The sequence below is a fragment of the Saccopteryx bilineata genome, chromosome 2 (genome assembly GCF_036850765.1).
Source record: "Saccopteryx bilineata isolate mSacBil1 chromosome 2, mSacBil1_pri_phased_curated, whole genome shotgun sequence".
In the NCBI taxonomy this organism is placed as follows: domain Eukaryota; kingdom Metazoa; phylum Chordata; class Mammalia; order Chiroptera; family Emballonuridae; genus Saccopteryx; species Saccopteryx bilineata.
Window position 1 is genome coordinate 384,023,282 of NC_089491.1, and position 20,180 is coordinate 384,043,461.

At 50.3% G+C, this 20,180-nt stretch overlaps 1 protein-coding gene across 1 annotated transcript in view; it reads left to right on the forward strand.

Moving 5' to 3' along the window:
• The first annotated feature begins 207 nt into the window (after positions 1–207).
• The window catches only part of SCPEP1 (serine carboxypeptidase 1), a 33,252-nt gene continuing 13,279 nt past the window's right edge, over positions 208–20,180 (forward strand). Inside the window, exons 1-6 of the mRNA XM_066264018.1 lie at positions 208–359; positions 3,526–3,674; positions 9,468–9,557; positions 14,036–14,191; positions 14,528–14,602; positions 16,425–16,497. Of these exons, the coding sequence (XP_066120115.1) occupies positions 290–359; positions 3,526–3,674; positions 9,468–9,557; positions 14,036–14,191; positions 14,528–14,602; positions 16,425–16,497 (613 nt within the window). The 5' untranslated portion in view covers positions 208–289. The remainder of the gene's footprint in view (positions 360–3,525; positions 3,675–9,467; positions 9,558–14,035; positions 14,192–14,527; positions 14,603–16,424; positions 16,498–20,180) is intronic.

A 20,180-nucleotide genomic window follows, 5' to 3' on the forward strand; every position in this document is an offset into this window, starting at 1 on the left:
CATCGAAGGTCTCTTCCCTCCTGCTATGTTCCCAAAACAGCAAAGAACGACCTCGTGGGACTGACAGAACACACTCCCCACCCCCTCCCCAGGAGTCGCGGCAGGGATTTTGGTTGACCCATCCGGCAGAGGGCGCTCCGGACACGACCAGTCGCCACTCCGCCCAAGCCCCGCCCCCAGGCTGGCCAAGGCCGCCCCTCCCCCGGGCCAGTCCAGGCTCCGCCTGTCACCGTCACGTGGTGGGGCACCGGGGCCAGCCTATTGCTGATGCTGCAGCGCGGTATTCATCATGGAGCTGGCGCCGCGGACTTGTCTGGTGCCGCCGCTGCTGCTGCTGCTGCTTCTCGGCCCGAGTACGGGTAGGTTCGGGCAAAAGGTGTATTGTATCAGTGACCGGTGCCTCCTTCTGTCTCCAGGGTTGAGAGTCTCTTAGTGCGTTTGTGCTTCTTAAAGCCAATCTCTTTTCCTCTGTGCGTTTGAACCTCACTAGGATTTTGATTGTTGTTTCGTTTTTTAATTGAAAGTACTTTTTCTACCCATCTTTGGCTCCGGGTGGTCTGATGCTCCCTTCTTCCCTAGGTAGAAGGGTGGTCCTTCCACGCCTAGGTAAAAGCAGGTATGCAAAATGTATGAAGCAGTTATGCAAAATATATGGTTTGTAGAAACTGGTGATCAATCAGGTTTCTACGATCTTAAGGCCACCTCCCTTTTCCTGCCGTCATTAGCTGCTAAGTGGGATTAGGAGGTTTTTGTATTTTGAGCGAAAATACGCAGTATTAAAGACCCAGAAATATCCTACCTCGAATGGGACGTTTATTGAATCAAGGCCTTTTCCCCCTCTACTTGATCAGAACAGACAAGATCATGCCTCCCCTCACCGAAGTCCTTTTTGGCAACAACAATTTCGTGTTTAAGGGGTGACTTGCAAATTGATTTTAAGTCTCCTCCCTCACCCCCCCCCCCCCCGGCAAAATATTTCCTGGTCTGAATCAACTGCGAATTCGAACTGGCCACAAACTTGCCTTGTGATCTTAGGCAAGTTGCTTAACAGTTGTTTTTCCCCATTTGTAAAAGGATCATATGCCCTTCAGTGTCTTTCTGGGAAAAGGTGTCAAATATGTGCCCCCACCACCCCAAATTTTAACGTGGTCACTGCCAAGGAAGAGAGGAGTGACAGCGGTTAGGTCAAAAGTGACCCAGGCCTCATCTGTCATTGTCAAGGAGATCATACCCTTCCTTGTGTGACTTGTCTATAGACTTGTTTTTGTTTTTTGTATACAGACGCTTCTAGCCACATCTATAATATGCTAGCATTCTCTTTTTCTCCCCAAGCCGCTTTTGGGCTTTCTTAATCGCCAGCTTTATCAGTTACAAACAGACCATCTCCTCATCTATTTCCTTCTCTTCTTGAGACCAGATTTTGTTTTTCTATTTGCTGCAGAGGCTTGAAATTTCAGAAAAGAGGAAGTAAAAGGCAGAAAACTCCAATGAGCACGGGTAATCCCTAATTCACCCTTTAACTCGGCCTTGTTTCCCCAAAGTGGTATTAAAAAAAAAAAAAGATACTGTAACTGGAAAGGTGTGAGCAAAGGTGAAGTAGAAAATGTACTTAACCTGCTCTTTTCTGATACATATTTTGCAGGTGCTAAAAAAGTTAATTAAGGAAATTGGAGTAGTGGCAGTGAAGGACACACACACACACACACACACACACAGCTTTTCATACATTTTTTGCCAAATTGCCTTCCCAGAAAGTTATGCTAGCGTGTTCTCTTGCCAACGGTGCTAAGGGCTAGTCTCCTGTCCCCTTGTGGACATAGAACAAATACCATCTTTGCTTTCTTCTTTTTTGGTTTATTAAATAAGCAGAGATTTTTTTAGTGACCTCATTCTTACCTTAAGTTTCCTGTCCTTGAATATGAGTGATGTTAAACATTCTTTCACATAGTTATCAGACATTCGTATTTCCCTTTTCATAAGTTATTTTCTCAAGACCTTTATCCATTTAACTATCAGGATCTCCCCCCCTTTTTTTAAGTGAGAGGAGGGGAGCTAATAAGACAGACTCACGCATGTACCACAATTGGTATCCCCCCCAGCAATCCCTGACTAGGGCCGATGCTCAAATAAACTGAGCTATCCTTAGCGCCTGAGACTGACACACTCAGACCATCTGAGCCATCCTCAGTGCCCAGGGCCGATGCTTGAACCAATTGAGCCATGGCTATGGGAGGAGAAGAGGGAGAAAAGGGGGAGAGAGAGAGAGAGAAGCAGATGGGTGTATCCTGTGTGCCCTGACTGGGAATAAAACCCAGGATGTCCATATGCCGGGCTGATGCTCTATCCATTGAGCCAACCAGCCAGGGCCCAGATCTTTCATTTTTAATTGATCTACATGAGTGAAGAAAATTACCCACTTTCATATTTGTTGCAGATCTATCTTTGTTATTTGCCTTTTCATTTTATTCTTGATGTGTAGAAATTCTATTGTACAGAAATGTAACAAGATTCTGTCCTCTGCTCTGTTGATATTTTTCTTTATAGTCTCTCTTTTCTTTATAAATGATTTCTTTTTTTTTAAAACAGGGATAGAGAGCCAGAGAGAGGGATAGATAGGGACAGACAGACAGGAACAGAGAGAGATGAGAAGCATCAATTATCAGTTTTTTGTTGCGACACCTTAGTTGTTCATTGATTGCTTTCTCATATGTGCCTTGACCGTGGGCCTTCAGCAGACCGAGTAACCCCTTGCTCGAGCCAGCGACCTTGGGTCCAAGCTGGTGAGCTTTTTTTTGCTCAAGCCAGATAAGCTCACACTCAAGCTGGCGACCTCAGGGTCTTGAACCTGGGTCCTCGGCATCCCAGTCCAACGCTCTATCCACTGCACCACTGCCTGGTCAAGCATAAATGATTTTTTTATAATCATTTCCCCATCTAGCAGTCAGAAAAACATTCTACTATATTTTCACATTGTCTTTAATATTTAAACTTTAACCTTGAAATACTTGATCCGCTTCAAATGTATTTGGCTTTACAGTGTTAAGGGAGGACCTACATTTCTATTTGGTTCCTTCAAAAAGTTAACTGTGGCCCTCCCATAATAGAGTGAATCATCCTGGCCCCACTAATTTGTAACACTTCTTAAATCATATATCCAATAAGATATAAAAACCAGCATGTTGCATTTTGAGGTTTTTTTTCCTTTTCCCCCAAAATGTAAATATCTCTTATTAAAAATAAACAGAATTATAAAAGTGATTCATGTTTATTGTTAAACATAAACATCCCAACATTACAGAGTATGGAGGAAAAAATGGAAGCTTCCAGCCTCCTATTAAGTTTGGTTTGTGTTTTCATAACTGAGGGGGTTTCTTTCCCCTTATTTTTACAATATACTGTAGTAAGTAGATTGCCTAAAATATAAACCAGATTCTCCCTAGCCTCGTAAGGCCACCGGTACTGGACTTGGGCTCTGTCTAGACGTTAGACATCCTCCAGGAAAATCAAACTCTGCTTCTGTTTCAGGGGCCACCGTCGACCTGCCCCCAGCTGAGGGCAAAGAAGTCTGGGACTATGTGGCTGTCCGGAACGGTGCCCACATGTTCTGGTGGCTCTATTATGCCACCAGCCCCTGCAAGAACTTCTCAGAGCTACCCCTGGTTATGTGGCTTCAGGTAAAAGTGGCTTCGATGCTTGGCCAGGTTTGAGGCCAAGGTTCCCCTGCCGAACATGTCCCTTGCTCCGACGGGCTCACAGCTCAGCCAGTGAGGAAGGACTGAGCTGGTCCAGCAGCCGGCGGGGTCTGCTAGGCCTGGGGGCTCGGCGACCCCCTGGAGGAGGCAAAGGCGGTGGTATGCCAGCGAGGGCAGGTCAGAGAGCGAGGGGCTCCAGCCTTTGACTATGTTGTTTGCTTGCTTGTTTTATTGAGCCAGACAGTGGCAGGAAGGCAGGAGACTATCGGGAGCTCCTGAAGGCACAGTTGACTCTATCGTGATAGAAAGTGTTTTGAATGGTTCCAAAGCTAAGACTGGGGTACCCGGCCTGGCCCCTCCTCTCCCTCTTTTCCCAGTCCTATCCCAGACCCTAGCGTCTTGCCCCCTCCCCCAGAAAAACTGATCTTTTGAAAGGACTCGGCTTCTTGTATCTTAGTATTAAATGTTGGGCCTTCCTCTCCCTAGATGTGTGTGCGTCCTGATCTTGAGCTCGGATTGTAGGACGGAAGGCATGGAACTGGTTAAGAGGTATTTGGGGGCAGGCAGAGGATTCTTTCTTGCATTCCTGAAATATCTGCGCAGAGATGGCCCACACCCACCTGGAAGACCAATCTTGAGGGAGGGGTTGAGGAGCATGGTCTTGCTTTAATCTCTGGGCTCCAGGTTGCTCACCAGTAAATAGGGCTCCCTGGCACTCATTTGCGTAGGATGCAAATGTCACTTCCTGCAAAAATGTCCATAGTCATAAGCAGCCATATGCTGGCGAAAAGGCATCAGGTGTTAGACCTCAGTTTAGCTACCTCGGGACTCGCGTCTGGCTACGAAAGAATTCAGAGACAAGACTTGAACTATAAGAGAAAGTTTATTTATTATTATTTATATTAGCTTTTTAATCTTAAATAACAGTTTTATTGTTTTTTGTCAGGTATAATTTAATATTTTTCATAAATATTTTAAAACTTTCATATAACCTCATCTAGTTTTGTGTACTTTTGTTGTTCTTGTTTATTTATTTTAATTTATTGTGTTTGCATAGATTCAAGAGTCCCATCGAATATATCTCCTTCTCCCCCACCCCCATGTCCCCTTTGATGCCCCCTTTACCCCCTCCCCACAACGCCCTCCCCCTCCCCTCCAGGATTTGCTGTCCTGCTGTCTTTGTCTCTGTGTTATGTAAATATAATGTCACTAATCTTTTTCCCCTCTCTGATCCCATCCTCTCTTCTCCTTTCCTTCTGGTCCCTTTGATCCCGCCTCTGCCTTTATTTTGTTCCTTCGTTCATGTTGTTCAGTAGATTCCTCAGATGAGTGAGGTCATATGATATTTCTCTTTCTCTGCCTGGCTTATTTCACTTAGCCTAATAGTCTCCAGGTCCATCCATGTTGTCGCAAAAGGTGAGATTTCCCTTTTGTTCACAGCTGCGCAGTATTCCATTGTGTATAAGAGAAAGTTTATTTAGAAAGTTGCAGAGATAGAAGTGAGTCGTAGAAGACATGGGCCCAGGAGAGCAGTTACAGAGGCAGAAGATGGGCCGTTGGAGCTTAGGGGAGAGAGCAAGAGAAGTACATGCCTTGAGAGATGGAGAGGAGAGATAGGGATGCGCTCCGGAAAGCGAGACAGAGAGAGACAGAGAGAGAGAGAGAGCGCCCCAGGTCCATGCGGACCTTCTGGTGATGTGGAGCAAAGACGAGCAGTTAGGCAGGAGTGGCCTTTCCCTCGTAGGGTTATCGGAGCAGCTCCTCTGATGAGCTGGAGGTGAGGGTGCCCCTCAGCCACAGGTACAGACAGGAAAGTGCTGCAGAGAGCTCGTGTGGGCAGCCGGGGGACGTCTGTCCGTCCCAGAGAGCTCGTGTGGGTAGCTAGGGGACGTCTGTCAGTCCCAGAGAGCCCATGTGGGTAGCCGGGGGACGTCTGTCAGTCCCAGAGAGCCCGTGTGGGCAGCCGGGGGACGTCTGTCCGTCCCAGAGAGCCTGTGTGGGCAGCCGGGGAATGTCTGTCCGTCCCAGAGAGCCCGTGTGGGCAGCCGGGGAACATCTGTCCGTCCCAGAGAGCCCGTGTGGGCAGCCGGGGAACGTCTGTCCGTCCCAGAGAGCCCGTGTGGGCAGCCGGGTGACGTCTGTCCGTCCCAGAGAGCCCGAGTGGGCAGCCGGGGGACGTCTGTCCGTCCCAGAGAGCCCGAGTGGGCAGCCGGGGGACGTCTGTCCGTCCCAGAGAGCCCGTGTGGGCAGCCGGGGGACGTCTGTCCGTCCCAGAGAGCCCGAGTGGGCAGCCGGGGGACGTCTGTCCGTCCCAGAGAGCCCGAGTGGGCAGCCGGGTGACGTCTGTCCGTCCCAGAGAGCCCGTGTGGGCAGCCGGGTGACGTCTGTCCATCCCAGAGAGCCCGAGTGGGCAGCCGGGTGACGTCTGTCCATCCCAGAGAGCCCGAGTGGGCAGCCGGGTGACGTCTGTCCATCCCAGAGAGCCCGAGTGGGCAGCCGGGTGACGTCTGTCCATCCCAGAGAGCCTGTGTGGGCAGCCGGGGGACGTCTGTCCATCCCAGAGAGCCCGTGTGGGCAGCCGGGGAACGTCTGTCCATCCCAGAGAGCCCGTGTGGGCAGCCGGGTGACGACTGTCCATCCCAGAGAGCCCGTGTGGGCACCCGGGGGACATCTGTCCATTCCAGAGAGCCCGTGTGGGCAGCCGGGGGACGTCTGTCAGTCCCAGAGAGCCCGTGTGGGCAGCCGGGTGACGTCTGTCCATCCCAGAGAGCCCGTGTGGGCAGCCGGGGGACGTCTGTCCGTCCCAGAGAGCCCGTGTGGGCAGCCGGGGGACGTCTGTCCGTCCCAGAGAGCCCGTGTGGGCAGCCGGGGGACGTCTGTCCGTCCCAGAGAGCCCGTGTGGGCAGCCGGGGGACGTCTGTCCGTCCCAGAGAGCCCGAGTGGGCAGCCGGGGGACGTCTGTCCGTCCCAGAGAGCCCGTGTGGGCAGCCGGGGGACGTCTGTCCGTCCCAGAGAGCCCGAGTGGGCAGCCGGGTGACGTCTGTCCGTCCCAGAGAGCCCGTGTGGGCAGCCGGGTGACGTCTGTCCGTCCCAGAGAGCCCGTGTGGGCAGCCGGGTGACGTCTGTCCGTCCCAGAGAGCCCGTGTGGGCAGCCGGGTGACGTCTGTCCGTCCCAGAGAGCCCGAGTGGGCAGCCGGGTGACGTCTGTCCGTCCCAGAGAGCCCGTGTGGGCAGCCGGGGGACGTCTGTCCGTCCCAGAGAGCCCGAGTGGGCAGCCGGGGGACGTCTGTCCGTCCCAGAGAGCCCGTGTGGGCAGCCGGGGGACGTCTGTCCGTCCCAGAGAGCCCGAGTGGGCAGCCGGGGGACGTCTGTCCGTCCCAGAGAGCCCGAGTGGGCAGCCGGGTGACGTCTGTCCGTCCCAGAGAGCCCGTGTGGGCAGCCGGGTGACGTCTGTCCGTCCCAGAGAGCCCGTGTGGGCAGCCGGGTGACGTCTGTCCGTCCCAGAGAGCCCGTGTGGGCAGCCGGGTGACGTCTGTCCGTCCCAGAGAGCCCGAGTGGGCAGCCAGGTGACGTCTGTCCGTCCCAGAGAGCCCGTGTGGGCAGCCGGGGAACGTCTGTCCATCCCAGAGAGCCCGAGTGGGCAGCCAGGGACGTCTGTCCATCCCAGAGAGCCCGTGTGGGCAGCCGGGGGACGTCTGTCCATCCCAGAGAGCCCATGTGGGCAGCCGGGTGACGTTTGTCCATCCCAGCTGGCAGGTTGCTGAGGATAGCCCTGCAGCGGACAGGCCCAGGCATGCCAGTCACCCGACCTGGGTCCTCAATGCCTTCCTGCCCCTGAAAGCTAGGGCAGGACACTTCCCTTCTCTGGCCTCTGGCTTCCTAATCCAGGGACTTTGTTATAACTTTCCATGAATCAGCAGAACTCCTCCACCCACCGGTGAAAGCTGACAGAGGGGCAGGAGCAGGAGTGCAGAGCTCTGTCAGGGTGGAGGCGGCGCCCAGTCTCACCCACTCGCCCTCCCTTGGTCACACACGGCCTTCCGGCACTGGCTGCATTTTCAGGAATACAATTTGAAAAGCACTGAGTGTAGAAGCTGCAAACCTTCCTTGTGGTTGATGATGGCAGAGCAGGGTTTTATTTGAGTAGCTTGCCAACATTTAAAAATCAAAACATTTCCTTCCTTTTTTGCAAAAATCAAGATGTAGCAACTTGGGGTCTGAACTCACTGTCCCATAGCTGAGTGGCGGTGGTCCCCTTGCAGACAGGGAAGGAGCTTCTGGGAGAGGGGGTTCCTTGGCCAGCGCTGGTTTCTCTGCATGGTCACAGCCCAGTGTGTGACCCTTGGCTAGGTTCACCCTGGGAGCTGAGATACTGGTGGAGGGCTGTCCACTGGCTAACCAACCTGCTCTTCATTTCCTCGGAGGCCCAAGGGAGGAGAAGAAAGATGAGTAAGGAAGAAATAATTACTAATTTAGATTAAAAGGGGATTTTTTTTTAACAGCCTGCTGGGGAAACGTGCATTGACTCCTATGGGCGGGTCTTTGAGAATCCAGGGCACGTCGTCTGAGTGGAGTAGGGAGCTATTTTAGGGACACTTTCAAGCCATTTCAGCTTGCCGGTTGTCTCACTGACACATTTACCGTATTTCAGAGTCACTGGATAGCCCCCGGCCGTGACAGCACCCCATTTCCAAGGTTCTAGACAAAGAGCTTGTAGCAGGATGCTCTCAAATAGAAGTGTCCCTCAGCCCATTTCTCGCTGCCCATGCCTGGGATTGGCGTGGTCGTCTCCTGGTGCCACAGTGGTGTATTAAAAGCTAGTGGGGGGCCTGACTAATGGTGGTGCAGAGAGGATGGAGCGTCGACCTGGGATGCTGAGGTCCTAGGTTCAAAACCCCAGGGTGGCCGGCTTGAGCGCAGGGTCACCAGTTTGAGCTGGTGGTCATCAGTGTGACCTTGAGCCCAAGGTCACTGGCTTGAGTAAGGGGTCATGGATCGGCTGGAGCCCCCCGGTCAAGGCACATATGAGAAGTAGTCAATGAACAACTACACTGCTGCAACTACGAGTTGATGCTTCTCATTTCTCTCCTTTCCTGTCTGTCTGCTTATCTCTCTCACCCAAAAACAAAATAAATAAATAATAAAATCAGAGTGGGGGAAGAGTGTTTGTTCGAGTGGAGAGTCACAAGTCCCCGTCCAGTCCTGGTAGAGCTGCTAATTGCCATGTCGCCTCCCTGGGCATTATTGCTTCTCTTCCACGAGGGAGCTGGTCAAGGTGATCTGAAGGTCGGTGGCACAATGGCAGGCCAGGATTCAAGTTTGGAGAATCAGAGGTAGGAAAGTCCCCTCTGGGGGCTCTTGGCTCAGGTCTGTTCCTGATCAAAAGACTCCAGCAGTCACCAGGGGACTGACTCAGTGCAGAAGTCCCTGGTTCAGCAGATCTGTTGTGCTTTTCTGTGGGGTGGACACAGCCATCACTAAAGCCTAAATCATTTATGGTGAGTGTGGTCATCATTGTAGTGACTAAGATTTAACGAACATTTTCTCAGGGTGCATTTCTTTTTAAAGAGAGTGGGGAGAGAGAGAGAGAAGGGGTGGGGAGAGAGAGAGAGAAGGGGGTGAGGAGCAGGAAGCATCAACTCCCATATGTGCCTTGACCAGGCAAGCCCAGGGTTTCAAACCGGCGACCTCAGAGTTCCAGTCGACGCTTTATCCACTGCGCCTCCACAGGCCAAGCAGGCAACGGTGAATTTTTGTTTCTTTTCTTTTCCACAGGGTGGTCCAGGCGGATCCAGCACCGGATTTGGAAACTTTGAGGAAATTGGGCCGCTTGACTGTGACCTCAAACCACGAAGAACTACCTGGGTAGGGTGAGGCTGGCCCCAGCTGACCCCGCCCTGTGGCCGCTGGAAGTCTGAGCCCACCGGGCCCCCCATGCTGGGCGGGGTCACAGGGTTCGCAGTCCGGCCCTCCCTCCCCCCCTTCTCCCACGGTCTCTCTTGCCTTTCGTGACCATTTTCCCCACTTGTCACGGAAACCTGTTCTAGCGGACACCCTGGTCCTTGTCGTTCCCCGCGGTTTGGCCGTCTCTGCAGTCTGACTCCAGGGTCCCTGCCTCTGGCCACAAACTCCCGTCTCTTCCCCTTCCCCCTCTCCCCCACTCCTGCCTCGTGACTTCTTCAAGACTTGGAGCCCCTTGTCCTCTGACCTCCTGATGTCTCTCTGGTCTCCGTCTCCACCCATTTTCCTCGTTCCCAGCTGCATTTTCTCCCCTAGCCCCTCTCTGCTCAGCGCCCCACCCCCACCCCCTAGCTCCCTGTCCTTCCTTTACAACCTTGTCATACCCAGCTGTGGGTCAGCCCCATTGGCCACCTGCTTGGCCCTGACCCCGGGCTACTGAAAACTGGAGGGCAAAACCACACTGTGCTAAAAACGAATTCTTAAACATGGCTTTACTGAAATATAGTTCAGCCCTGGCCAGATAGCTCCGTGGGTTAGAGCAGCGTCCAAATATGCAATGGTTGTGGGTTCAATCCCCAGTCAGGGGTTTTCTGTGGGTGTCTCTCTCTCCTTTCCCCTCTCTTTAAGGTCATTTTTAAAAAAATGTAGAGAAAGAAATATAATTCTTATACATACGGTTCACCGCTTTAAAGTATAAAATTCAGTGGCTCTTAGTCTATTCACTTTACATCCATTTCACAGTCCATTTGGGAACGTGTTCGTCACCCTCCTACTCAGAAAGGCTTGTGCCCCTTAGCTGTTTCCCGCCAGTCCCTCCTCAGGCAGCCACTAATCTCCCTTCTGTCTCTCTAGATTTGCCTGCTTTAGACATTTTGTAAGAAAGGAATCATAGAATCTGTGGCCTTTGGTGCCTGGCTTCTTTCACTTAGCACAATGTTTACAGAGTTCAGCCAGGTACCATATATCAGCACTTCCTTACCTTTTAAGACTGAAAAAGATTTCATTGTGTAGATACGCCACATTTTGTGTATCCCTTCATCTGGTGAGGGACACTTGGGTTGTTTCTATCTTTTGCTATTGTAAATAGTGCAGGGAACACTGGTGTGCAAATATCTGAGCTCAGTGTTTAATTTTCGGGGAGATACATGTCTAAGAATGGAATTCCTGGATCAGGTGGTAGCACTGTGTTTAATACCCGGATGTTGTTAATGTTCTTCACCCCTCCCTGCTCGTGGCTGCTTTCAAAGTGTCCTTTTCCCGCATGCTGTTTGAGTGAAACTCTCCAATGCACATAATTTCTTTCTTTCTTTCTTTCTTTCTTTCTTTCTTTCTTTCTTTCTTTCTTTCTTTCTTTCTTTCTTTCTTTTTGTGGCAGAGACAGAGTCAGACGGACAGATAGGGACAGACAGACAGGAAGGAAGAGAGACGAGAAACATCAATTCTTCATTGCGGTTCCTTAGTTGTTCATTGATTGATTTCTTATATGTGCCTTGACCACGGGCCTTCAGCAGACCGAGGGACCCCTTGCTCAAGCCAGCGACCTTGGGTCCAAGCTGGTGAGCCTTGCTCGAACTAGATGAGCCTGCACTCAAGCTGACGACCTCGGGGTCTCGAACCTGGGTCCTCTACATCCCAGTCCGATGCTGTATCCACTGTGCCACCGCCTGGTCAGGCTGCACATAATTTCTTAGTTTAGCATCTTGCATTTACTGCAAAGATCAGACCCAGATTCCTGGGCATAAGCTGACTTCTGCTTCCCTCTAGCCACGTCTCCCAGCATCTGTCCATGTGCATCTGCCTTTGGGCCTCTGCATGGCCAGTTTCCTTGGCTTGGACTCCATTCCTGTGTCCATCCACTCACAACCTAGCTTGCCATATTCACATCCACTAGTCTTTTTGGAGGGTGGGGGTGGGGGTGGGGAGAGAGATGAGAAGCATCAACTCATAGTTGTGGCACTTTAAGCGTTCATCGATTGCTTCTCATATGTACCTTGCTTGACCAGGGTGCGCCAGCCGATCAAGTGACCCCTTGCTCAAGCCAGTGACCATGGGATCATGTCGATGATCCCATGCTCAAGCCGGTGACCCCCACGCTTAAGCTGGTGAGCCAGCGCTCAAGCCCGATGAGTTCGTGCTCAAGCCGAATGAGCTTGCACTCAAGCCGGCAACCTCAGGGTTTTGAACCTGGGACCTCAGCATCCCAGGTTGATGCTCTCTTCACTGCGCCACCACCAGCCAGGCACATTTACTGTTCTTTAAATCTCAGTGCAGGATCACCTCTTCTTTAATGTCCCTTGTGAGTCCGTTGATTCTCGTTTGTCTCCACAGTGGCCTTCCTTTTACTTACTCTTGCCTTAGGGTCTTTGCACATGCTGTTCCTCAGCTTGGAACACCCTGTACTCACTTGCAACTGAAACGCCACTTCCACTTGCCGTAGCAGAGTGCCTCACTGGCGTGTCCCCAAGCCTCCCGGTAATATGACTGGGCAGAGAACCTGCGTGAGGAGTGAGCTGGGCCTCAGTCCTTGTACTGCCAGTACCTGTCCAAGTTTGTGACCTTGGACAAGTGCTGGGCCCTTTCTGGGCTTTCGTTTCCTGATCAGTAAAGGACAGGGCTAGACTGTGTCATCACTGGGGACTCTTCCTGATGTAAAACTCTGTAACTCTAAGCTTCTCTGGAGAAGAGATTAGAGCAGGGGTCCCCAAACTACAGCCCGCAGGCCACATGCGGCCCCCTGAGGCCATTTATCCGGCCCCCGCCGCATTCCAGAAGGGGCACCTCTTTCATTGGTGGTCAGTGAGACCACCGCAAAGCGTGGTGTCGGTCACGTACAGTACTACTTCTGGTGACGCGGGACACATGCCTCACGGCTCTGGAAGCGCATCATATCACTTGTTATGGCTAGCAGTGACAAATACGGAACCGGACATTGACCAGCTCATTAGCCAAAAGTAGGCCCATAGTTCCCATTGAAATACTGGCCAGTTTGTTGATTTAAATTTACTTGTTCTTTATTTTAAATATTGTATTTGTTCCCTTTTTTTTTTTTTTTTTTTACTTTAAAATAAGATATCTGCAGTATGCAAAGGGATTTGTTCATAGTTTTTTTTATTTTATAGTCCGGTCCTCCAACGGTCTGAGGGACAGTGAACTGGCCCCCTGTGTAAACAGTTTGGGGACCCCTGGGTTAGAGTAAGTCTGTTTTCATGGTGTACCGGGAAGTCAGGCCAGTGTGGACACTGGTTTGGCTTGGAGAGCACTGGTGTGTGGAATTCGGACCTTGGAGGTGTGGTCAGCTCTGTGCAGCCTGTCTGATGGTTCCACCCGCACTTACGTACTACATTTAGGACATCTGTGTCGTGTGAAAAGTGATAGCCTAGGGATGCTCTGATCGCCAGGTAAATGTCAATCTTTCATTCTCTTTGCCAAAGCAGTCTGTGTTGTTCCTGTCCCTTATTTTTTCTAATTACTTTATTTTATTTAGAAATTAAATTTAGTGAAATTAAATATAATGGGGTGACTGATCAGAAAGAGTACATAGGTTTCAGGTGAACATCTCTGTAGCATGTGAACTGTTGATTGCATTATTTTTTTATTTTTATTTATTTATTTTTTTTTTCATTTTTCTGAAGCTGGAAACAGGGAGAGACAGTCAGACAGACTCCCGCATGCGCCCGACCGGGATCTACCTGGCACGCCCACCATGGGGCGACGCTCTGCCCACCAGGGGGCGATGCTCTGCCCCTCCGGGGCGTCACCATGTTGCGACCAGAGCTACTCTAGCGCCTGAGGCAGTGGCCACAGAGCCATCCCCAGCGCCCGGGCCATCTTTGCTCCAATGGAGCCTTGGCTGTGGGAGGGGAAGAGAGAGACAGAGAGGAAAGCGCGGCGGAGGGGTGGAGAAGCAAATGGGCGCTTCTCCTGTGTGCCCTGGCCGGGAATCGAACCCGGGTCCTCCGCACGCTAGGCCGACGCTCTACCGCTGAGCCAACCGGCCAGGGCTTGATTGCATTATTTTTTTTAAAGAATTTTTATTTAATTTTGTTTTATTGATTGCTTTTTAGATAGAGAAGGAGGGCGGGGGGGGAGGGGGAGAAGCGGGAAGCATCAACTCTTCGTAGTTGCTTCCTATATGTGCCTTGACCGAGGAGGCCCAGGGTTTCAAACCGGTGACCTCAGCGTTCCAGGTCCAGGCTTTATCCACTGCGCCACCACAGGTCAGGCGGTTGCATTATTTTCTCAACTCCCTTTTAGCCGCGGGATCGTAAGCACACAGATAGCCTCACGTGTGTGGTTTGTGCTGAGCTCATACATGAGTATCAAAAGCTAATCAGTGATTGGCTGTCTGACTGTAACATTTGGATTTACTTCGTGGCATGTAGCTCCAGTCCGCCAATCTCCTGTTTGTGGACAACCCCGTGGGCACCGGGTTCAGCTACGTGGACAAGAACGGCACATATGCCAAAGACCTCGCCACCGTGGCATCAGACATGATGGTCCTCCTGAAGAGCTTCTTCAGTTGCCGCCAGGAGTTCCAGGTGAGCAGAGCCTCAGGAACAGCTAAGCAAGGGGTCAACAGTGGTAACACGGCTTCCACCAGAATAAAGTTCTCCAAGATGTCAGTGCCCGGCTGACTTCAGAGAGATCAGCTTGTGGATTGCGGGCTTCTGTTTCTGTCGTCATTAAAGGTGGTTTTCCGCTGCAGGAATACTCCAGCCAGTATTCTAATCAGACATAATCAGGTATGGGGAGGGAGAAAGCCAATGGAAGCAGGTGTGTCTGGCGGTTACATGCAGTAGAAATGTGAGATTAACCCGTGTGAATTACAAGGGATTCAGGGTGATTCCTTCTTTGTAAACTCCTTTTCTTGCCAGACGGTCCCATTCTACATTTTCTCAGAGTCCTATGGAGGAAAAATGGCTGCTGGCATCGCTCTGGAACTTTACAAGGTAACAAGCAGGGTGACTTCGTTGTTTTGGTTTCGGACAGACTGATAGTGTTACTTTTTATAGTCACTTGATATTGAATATACTTTGAATAGGACCTTGTACATACAGAGTAAAAGCAAATCTGTTACAGTAACCATGAAAAGCTTCCAGAACAACAGTCAAGGTAAAAGTTTTGGTTAGTCTGCATCATAATAGGTCAGGTTTCAGAAAACCAGCCCATAGAGCAAATCCCAGCCCACCAGCTGCTTGTTCACGACCCATGAGCTAAGAATGGCTTTTACATTTTCAAGTGGTGCGAGTGGTGGGAATGAAAAGAAGAAGAATATTTCATGACACGAAAATTATATAAAACTCAAATTTCAGTGCCCACAAAAAATGTTTTATTAGAATTTTTATTTATGTGCATACTGCCTATGACTGCTTAAACAGTACAATGGCAGAGTGAGTAATTGCAACATCAGACTGTTTGTTCTACAAACCCTAAAATATTTCATATCTGGCCCTTTATTCTAAAATAATTTCCAAACTCTGATGTAGGTGGCGTTGTACACATCACTTTGCATCCAGTCAGAAGGCGTATAACATCTAGATCTGGTGGGATCACCCCACTGAACTCATACATACACCCCCACCCCCAGATAGAAAATTATCTGAGTGGTGTCATTTTTACACCATATGGATGTCCAGCCCTTAATCCGTCTTTCACCGAATGGCTTTACCATCAGTTTTTAATCCTCATGCAAGTCAGTAGTTTCCTTAGGTGTTTCGGGACAATGTTCTTCTGTTTTGTTCACCTCTATCAGCTGACATTTCTTTATAAAGTGGAACTTTCCCTCATCGCCAGGGACTATTTAGGTAACTTGAAATAATTTCCTTCTGAAAAAGCCTGAAAAAATGCATAATTCTTTCTCTTCAGTGACCAGTGTTCAAAGTCAGGATATCATTGTTTTCTTATGTTAGATCTCCAAATAGCTTGTACAGGCCCATGATTCAAAATTTCAAAAACGTAAGATGTATACTGTAACAATTCCCTCTCTTGCCTCTGTCCCCTCCCATAAGGATACCTCTGTTACTAGTGTCTTCTGTATCTTTCCAAGGGTATGTCATGCCTGTAAAAGCTAACTCACATATATTTTTTCTGGCTTTTATACAAATGATAGTATATACTACACACTATTCTATATGTTTCTTTTTAACTTGACAATGTACCTTAGAGACGTTTTCATATCAGTTCATAGAGTGCCTCCTGGTTTTTTTAAGTGGCATCATATACCATGGAAATAGCCATAATTCATTCAGCCTATCCCATGATGTTCAGATTCTTTCTAATTTTCTGCTACTGTATTTACTGTTAAGTGGGAAAAAGGGGCAGAGGAGCACAAGCTCCTAGTCCTAAGGCATCATGCCACCCTGAGGACTTCCCAGCCCTTCAGTGACTGGAGCGTGGACAGCGAGGATTGTACCCAAGAAGCCCACTCAGCACCTTGTGACAGATCAGACCTCAGGGTAGAGGAGGCACAGCAATGTCCCCTCTAAATAGGTCGGGGCTGCACCAGGCCCCACACACATCCCGCCGACAGCCTTGTGAAGAGAGTAGGAGAAGCTCACAGTCCCCACTCACTTTGCACATGGTATCAGGAAAGAGTTACTGTTCTCTGGTGGGTATCGGAAGTCTTTGGAGACCTGGGGGGGTCTCGGGGGAGCAGAAGTTTTCTGTGCTCGTGAAAGCCGTGTACGAAGACTGGGCTCCTTCGTGTTCAGGAAAGGGTGGAGTCCCCCGAGTCCCCTTGGCCAGGATGTCTCTTGGCTTCTCTTCTTTCAGGCCATTCAGCAAGGGACCATCAAGTGCAACTTTTCTGGGGTTGCTTTGGGTGACTCCTGGATCTCCCCTGTTGGTGAGTACAGAATTTTTAGACATTACTTCCTTCCCCCACCCTTCCACGGACTTTGTTCTATGTTATCCAGGTTAAAGAACAGGGTGATGGAATTTTCTGGATTCTTGGAGAAGTTAACACACACTGTGGGTGCCCCAGGGCTATCTAGAAAATTTGGGGAAGAGAACTCATTACACACACCCACTGTGGGTTCTGATGGACTGAACTGAATTCTCTTACTTGGTTCTCATAACAGAAGAACCCAGTGTTACAGTTGAACATTCTAAAGGCTCGGAGATGTGATGGAATCTGCCCTCTGACATACAGAACGAGTGGCCTGCTTAGGATTCAAACCCGGGTCTGTTTGTCCTCTTGTCCCTCCACCAGCCTGACGTTGGCGTGAGCGTTTGGGGTGAAATGGCCATCTGCTGCTCATGTTGCTGATAAGACAAGGTTACCATCAGGTCCTGCACCTCTGGTTCACGGTTTCACAACTTGAGCATCAGCATCCTTGTTGGGAGTACAGATCAAAGTTGTTTATGGTGCCAACATCCGGGGTGTGACCTCAGACCTCCAAAATAGTCACCTTAGTGGGTTAGCTCCAACATAGAATTCCAAATTTCAGCACGATTGACATATTGAGTCAAATAATTCTTTGTTGTAGGGGCTGTCCTGTGCATTATAGGATGTTAGCAGCATCTCTGTCCTTTTTTTTTTTTTTGTATTTTTCTGAAGCTGGAAACGGGGAGAGACAGACAGACTCCTGCATGCGCCCGACCGGGATCCACCCGGCACGCCCACCAGGGGGCGACGCTCTGCCCACCAGGGGGCGATGCTCTGCCCCTCCGGGGCGTCGCTCTGCCGCGACCAGAGCCACTCTAGTGCCTGGGGCAGAGGCCAAGGAGCCATCCCCAGCGCCCGGGCCATCTTTGCTCCAATGGAGCCTTGGCTGCGGAGGGGAAGAGAGAGACAGAGAGGAAGGAGGGGGGGAGTGGAGAAGCAAATGGGCGCTTCTCCTATGTGCCCTGGCCGGGAATTGAACCCGGGTCCCCCGCACGCCAGGCCGATGCTCTACCGCTGAGCCAACCAGCCAGGGCCCGTCCTTTTTTTTTTTTTTTTTTTTTTTTATTGAGAGAGAGAAAGACAGTAAGGAAGAGATGAGAAGCATCAACTCATAGTTGCAGCTCCCTAGTTATTCATTGGTTGCTTTTTCATATGTGCTTTGACTGGGGGCTCCACTCCAGCTGAGCCAGTGACCCCTTGCTCAAGCCAGTGACTTTGGGCTTCAAGCCAGCGACCATGGGGTCATGTCTGACCCCACTCTCAAGCCAGAGACCCAGTGCTCAGGCTGGTGAGCTCACGCTCAAGCTGGCAACCTCAGGGTTTCGAACCTGGGTCCTCAGCATCCCAGGCTGATGCGCTGTCCACTCCACTTCACCTCCTGGTCCAGGGTCTCTGTCCTTTAGATGCCAGTATTTCCACTTCAGTATAACAACCAAAAAATTTTCCAGACATTGCCAAATGTCCCTCAGGGGACAAAAGTACCCCTGTTCAGAACCACTGCTCTAACCTAGCAGAAGCTGGCTTTTCACAGGCAAAACCAAACTAGAAAATCAGGAATCAGAAGCGAGTTCCCGTGGAGGAAGGAGGGGAATGAGCTGGAAAGGGACACGAGGGAACTTTCCAGGCTGTCTGTGCTCTGCCGCTCGACTGAGGCGGTCGCCACGGGGGAGGATCCGTGTTCACAGAGCCGTGTCCCTCACGGACTCAGGATATGCGGGTGCTGCTTGGAGTGGTGATCTCCTGCCCTCATTCTTGGCATCTCCAGGGAGTAGTAGCACACTCGAGAACCCGATGAGTCATCGCTGGGAGGAGGGCTGCTGCTCATTTGTCCGTCCTGGACGCAGCCCCTGGAGCATCACGGGGCTGCAGGTCTCTGGGTCAGAGGCACGAGGGTCCAGCAGGTGTCTTGCCAGATGCCTCCCTCAGAATGACAGCCCTGGCCCCACGCTTCCTGCTGGGCTCTCGTCACAGTTTCCTAACAACACGAAGCACTTTGCACACGTTACCTTCATTTAATCTTTGCACCAGCTCCATGGATGGATGCTGTGATTCTCCCGATTCTGGAGATGGTGAGCCTCAGAGGTGGAACTCAGATGGGTGGAACAATTTTTTCTTGAGTCCTACAGCTAAAGCCAAGACCCAAATCCAAGCAGCAGCCACTGGAATCCATGCACTTAACCATTACCCTGCACTGCCTCCGGAAGGCCAGGAGGTTCAACCTCATGACTCGACCAGTGCTTTTCGTCTCGTCCAAAATCTTTTCCACCTTGCCATGACCCAGCTCCCTGTCCAGATCCATTTCAGCATCACCCTGAGGGAGAAGTACTATTAACATCATGAGCAATTAATAATTGCTTACCAGGTAATAGGTCTTGTGTTAGGTGCTGGGAAGGCTATACAGGCATGCTCCTTATAACAGTAGTCCTCCCAACCCCCGGGCTGTGGACCGGTACCAGTCCGTGGGCCATTTGGTACTGGTCCGCAGAGAAAGAATAAGTAACTTACATTATTTCCGTTTTATTTATATTTAAGTCTGAACGATGTTTTATTTTTAAAAAATGACCAGATTCCCTCTGTTACATCCGTCTTAGACTCACTCTTGACACTTGTCTCAGTCACGTGATACATTTATCCGTCCCACCCTAAAGGCCGGTCCATGAAAATATTTTCTGACATTAAACTGGTCCGTGGCCCAAAAAAGGTTGGGGACCACTGCCTTATAAGATCTGCACTGTTCAGTATGGTAGCCATAGAACTCTTTGTGACTATTGACATTTAATTTCATTAAAATATAATAAAATCTTTCATCTTTCAGTTGCACTAGCCACATTTCAAGTGCACAGTAGTCACACGTGGCTGTTGACTTTTCTTTTGGGCCACACAGAGAACATTTCCATCATTGCAGGAAATTCTATAGACATCTCAGGCCTACGTCAGAGGTCACAAACTATGGCCTACAAGGCAAGTCTGCCTTGCCACTTGATAAATAGGTTCTTTATTGGGACAGTCACACCCATTTATTTGCATATTGTTTGGAGGCCGCCCCAGCGAAGTTGAGTAGTTGCAACAGAGACCTGCAAAGCCAAGAGTATTATTGGCTGTCTGTCCCTTTCGAGAAAAGGTTTGTCAGTCTCTGGTCGAGGTCAAGCAGGGAGTGGAGTGCACTGGAGAATTCGCAGTTTTGTATTTCAAGAAAGCAGGGCACTGGCTTGGAGGTTAACTGGAGTGGTAATGGGTAGGTTTGTTCAGAAGGCCCTGGAATGCCTGCATTTCTCAGGCTGTACTCAAGAATACCAGCCCACTGAGATGCTGTTCAAAGGGCTCTGTGGTCAACTAAGTTTTGGAAGCGTTAAATACCACTCTGCCCCTCAGGGTTTCACAGGCGCATCCAAGATTCTGAGAAGTCCTGCAGCAAAGAAATATGTTATAGTTCCCCTAACCCCAAAGATGTCTCACCCAAGAGTTTTCTCTTTTAACACCTATATTAAAATTCTGCAGAACTGAGGTTATTTGAAACATACTTTGAGATGCTCGGCCTTAGGTTGCCATGGAAGGCTTTCAGGCGAAGGAGTGACGTATTTCAGTGTACTTTCACACTTGTGGCCCTGGCCATTTTGTTGGCTGGCACATCTCAAAGGCGC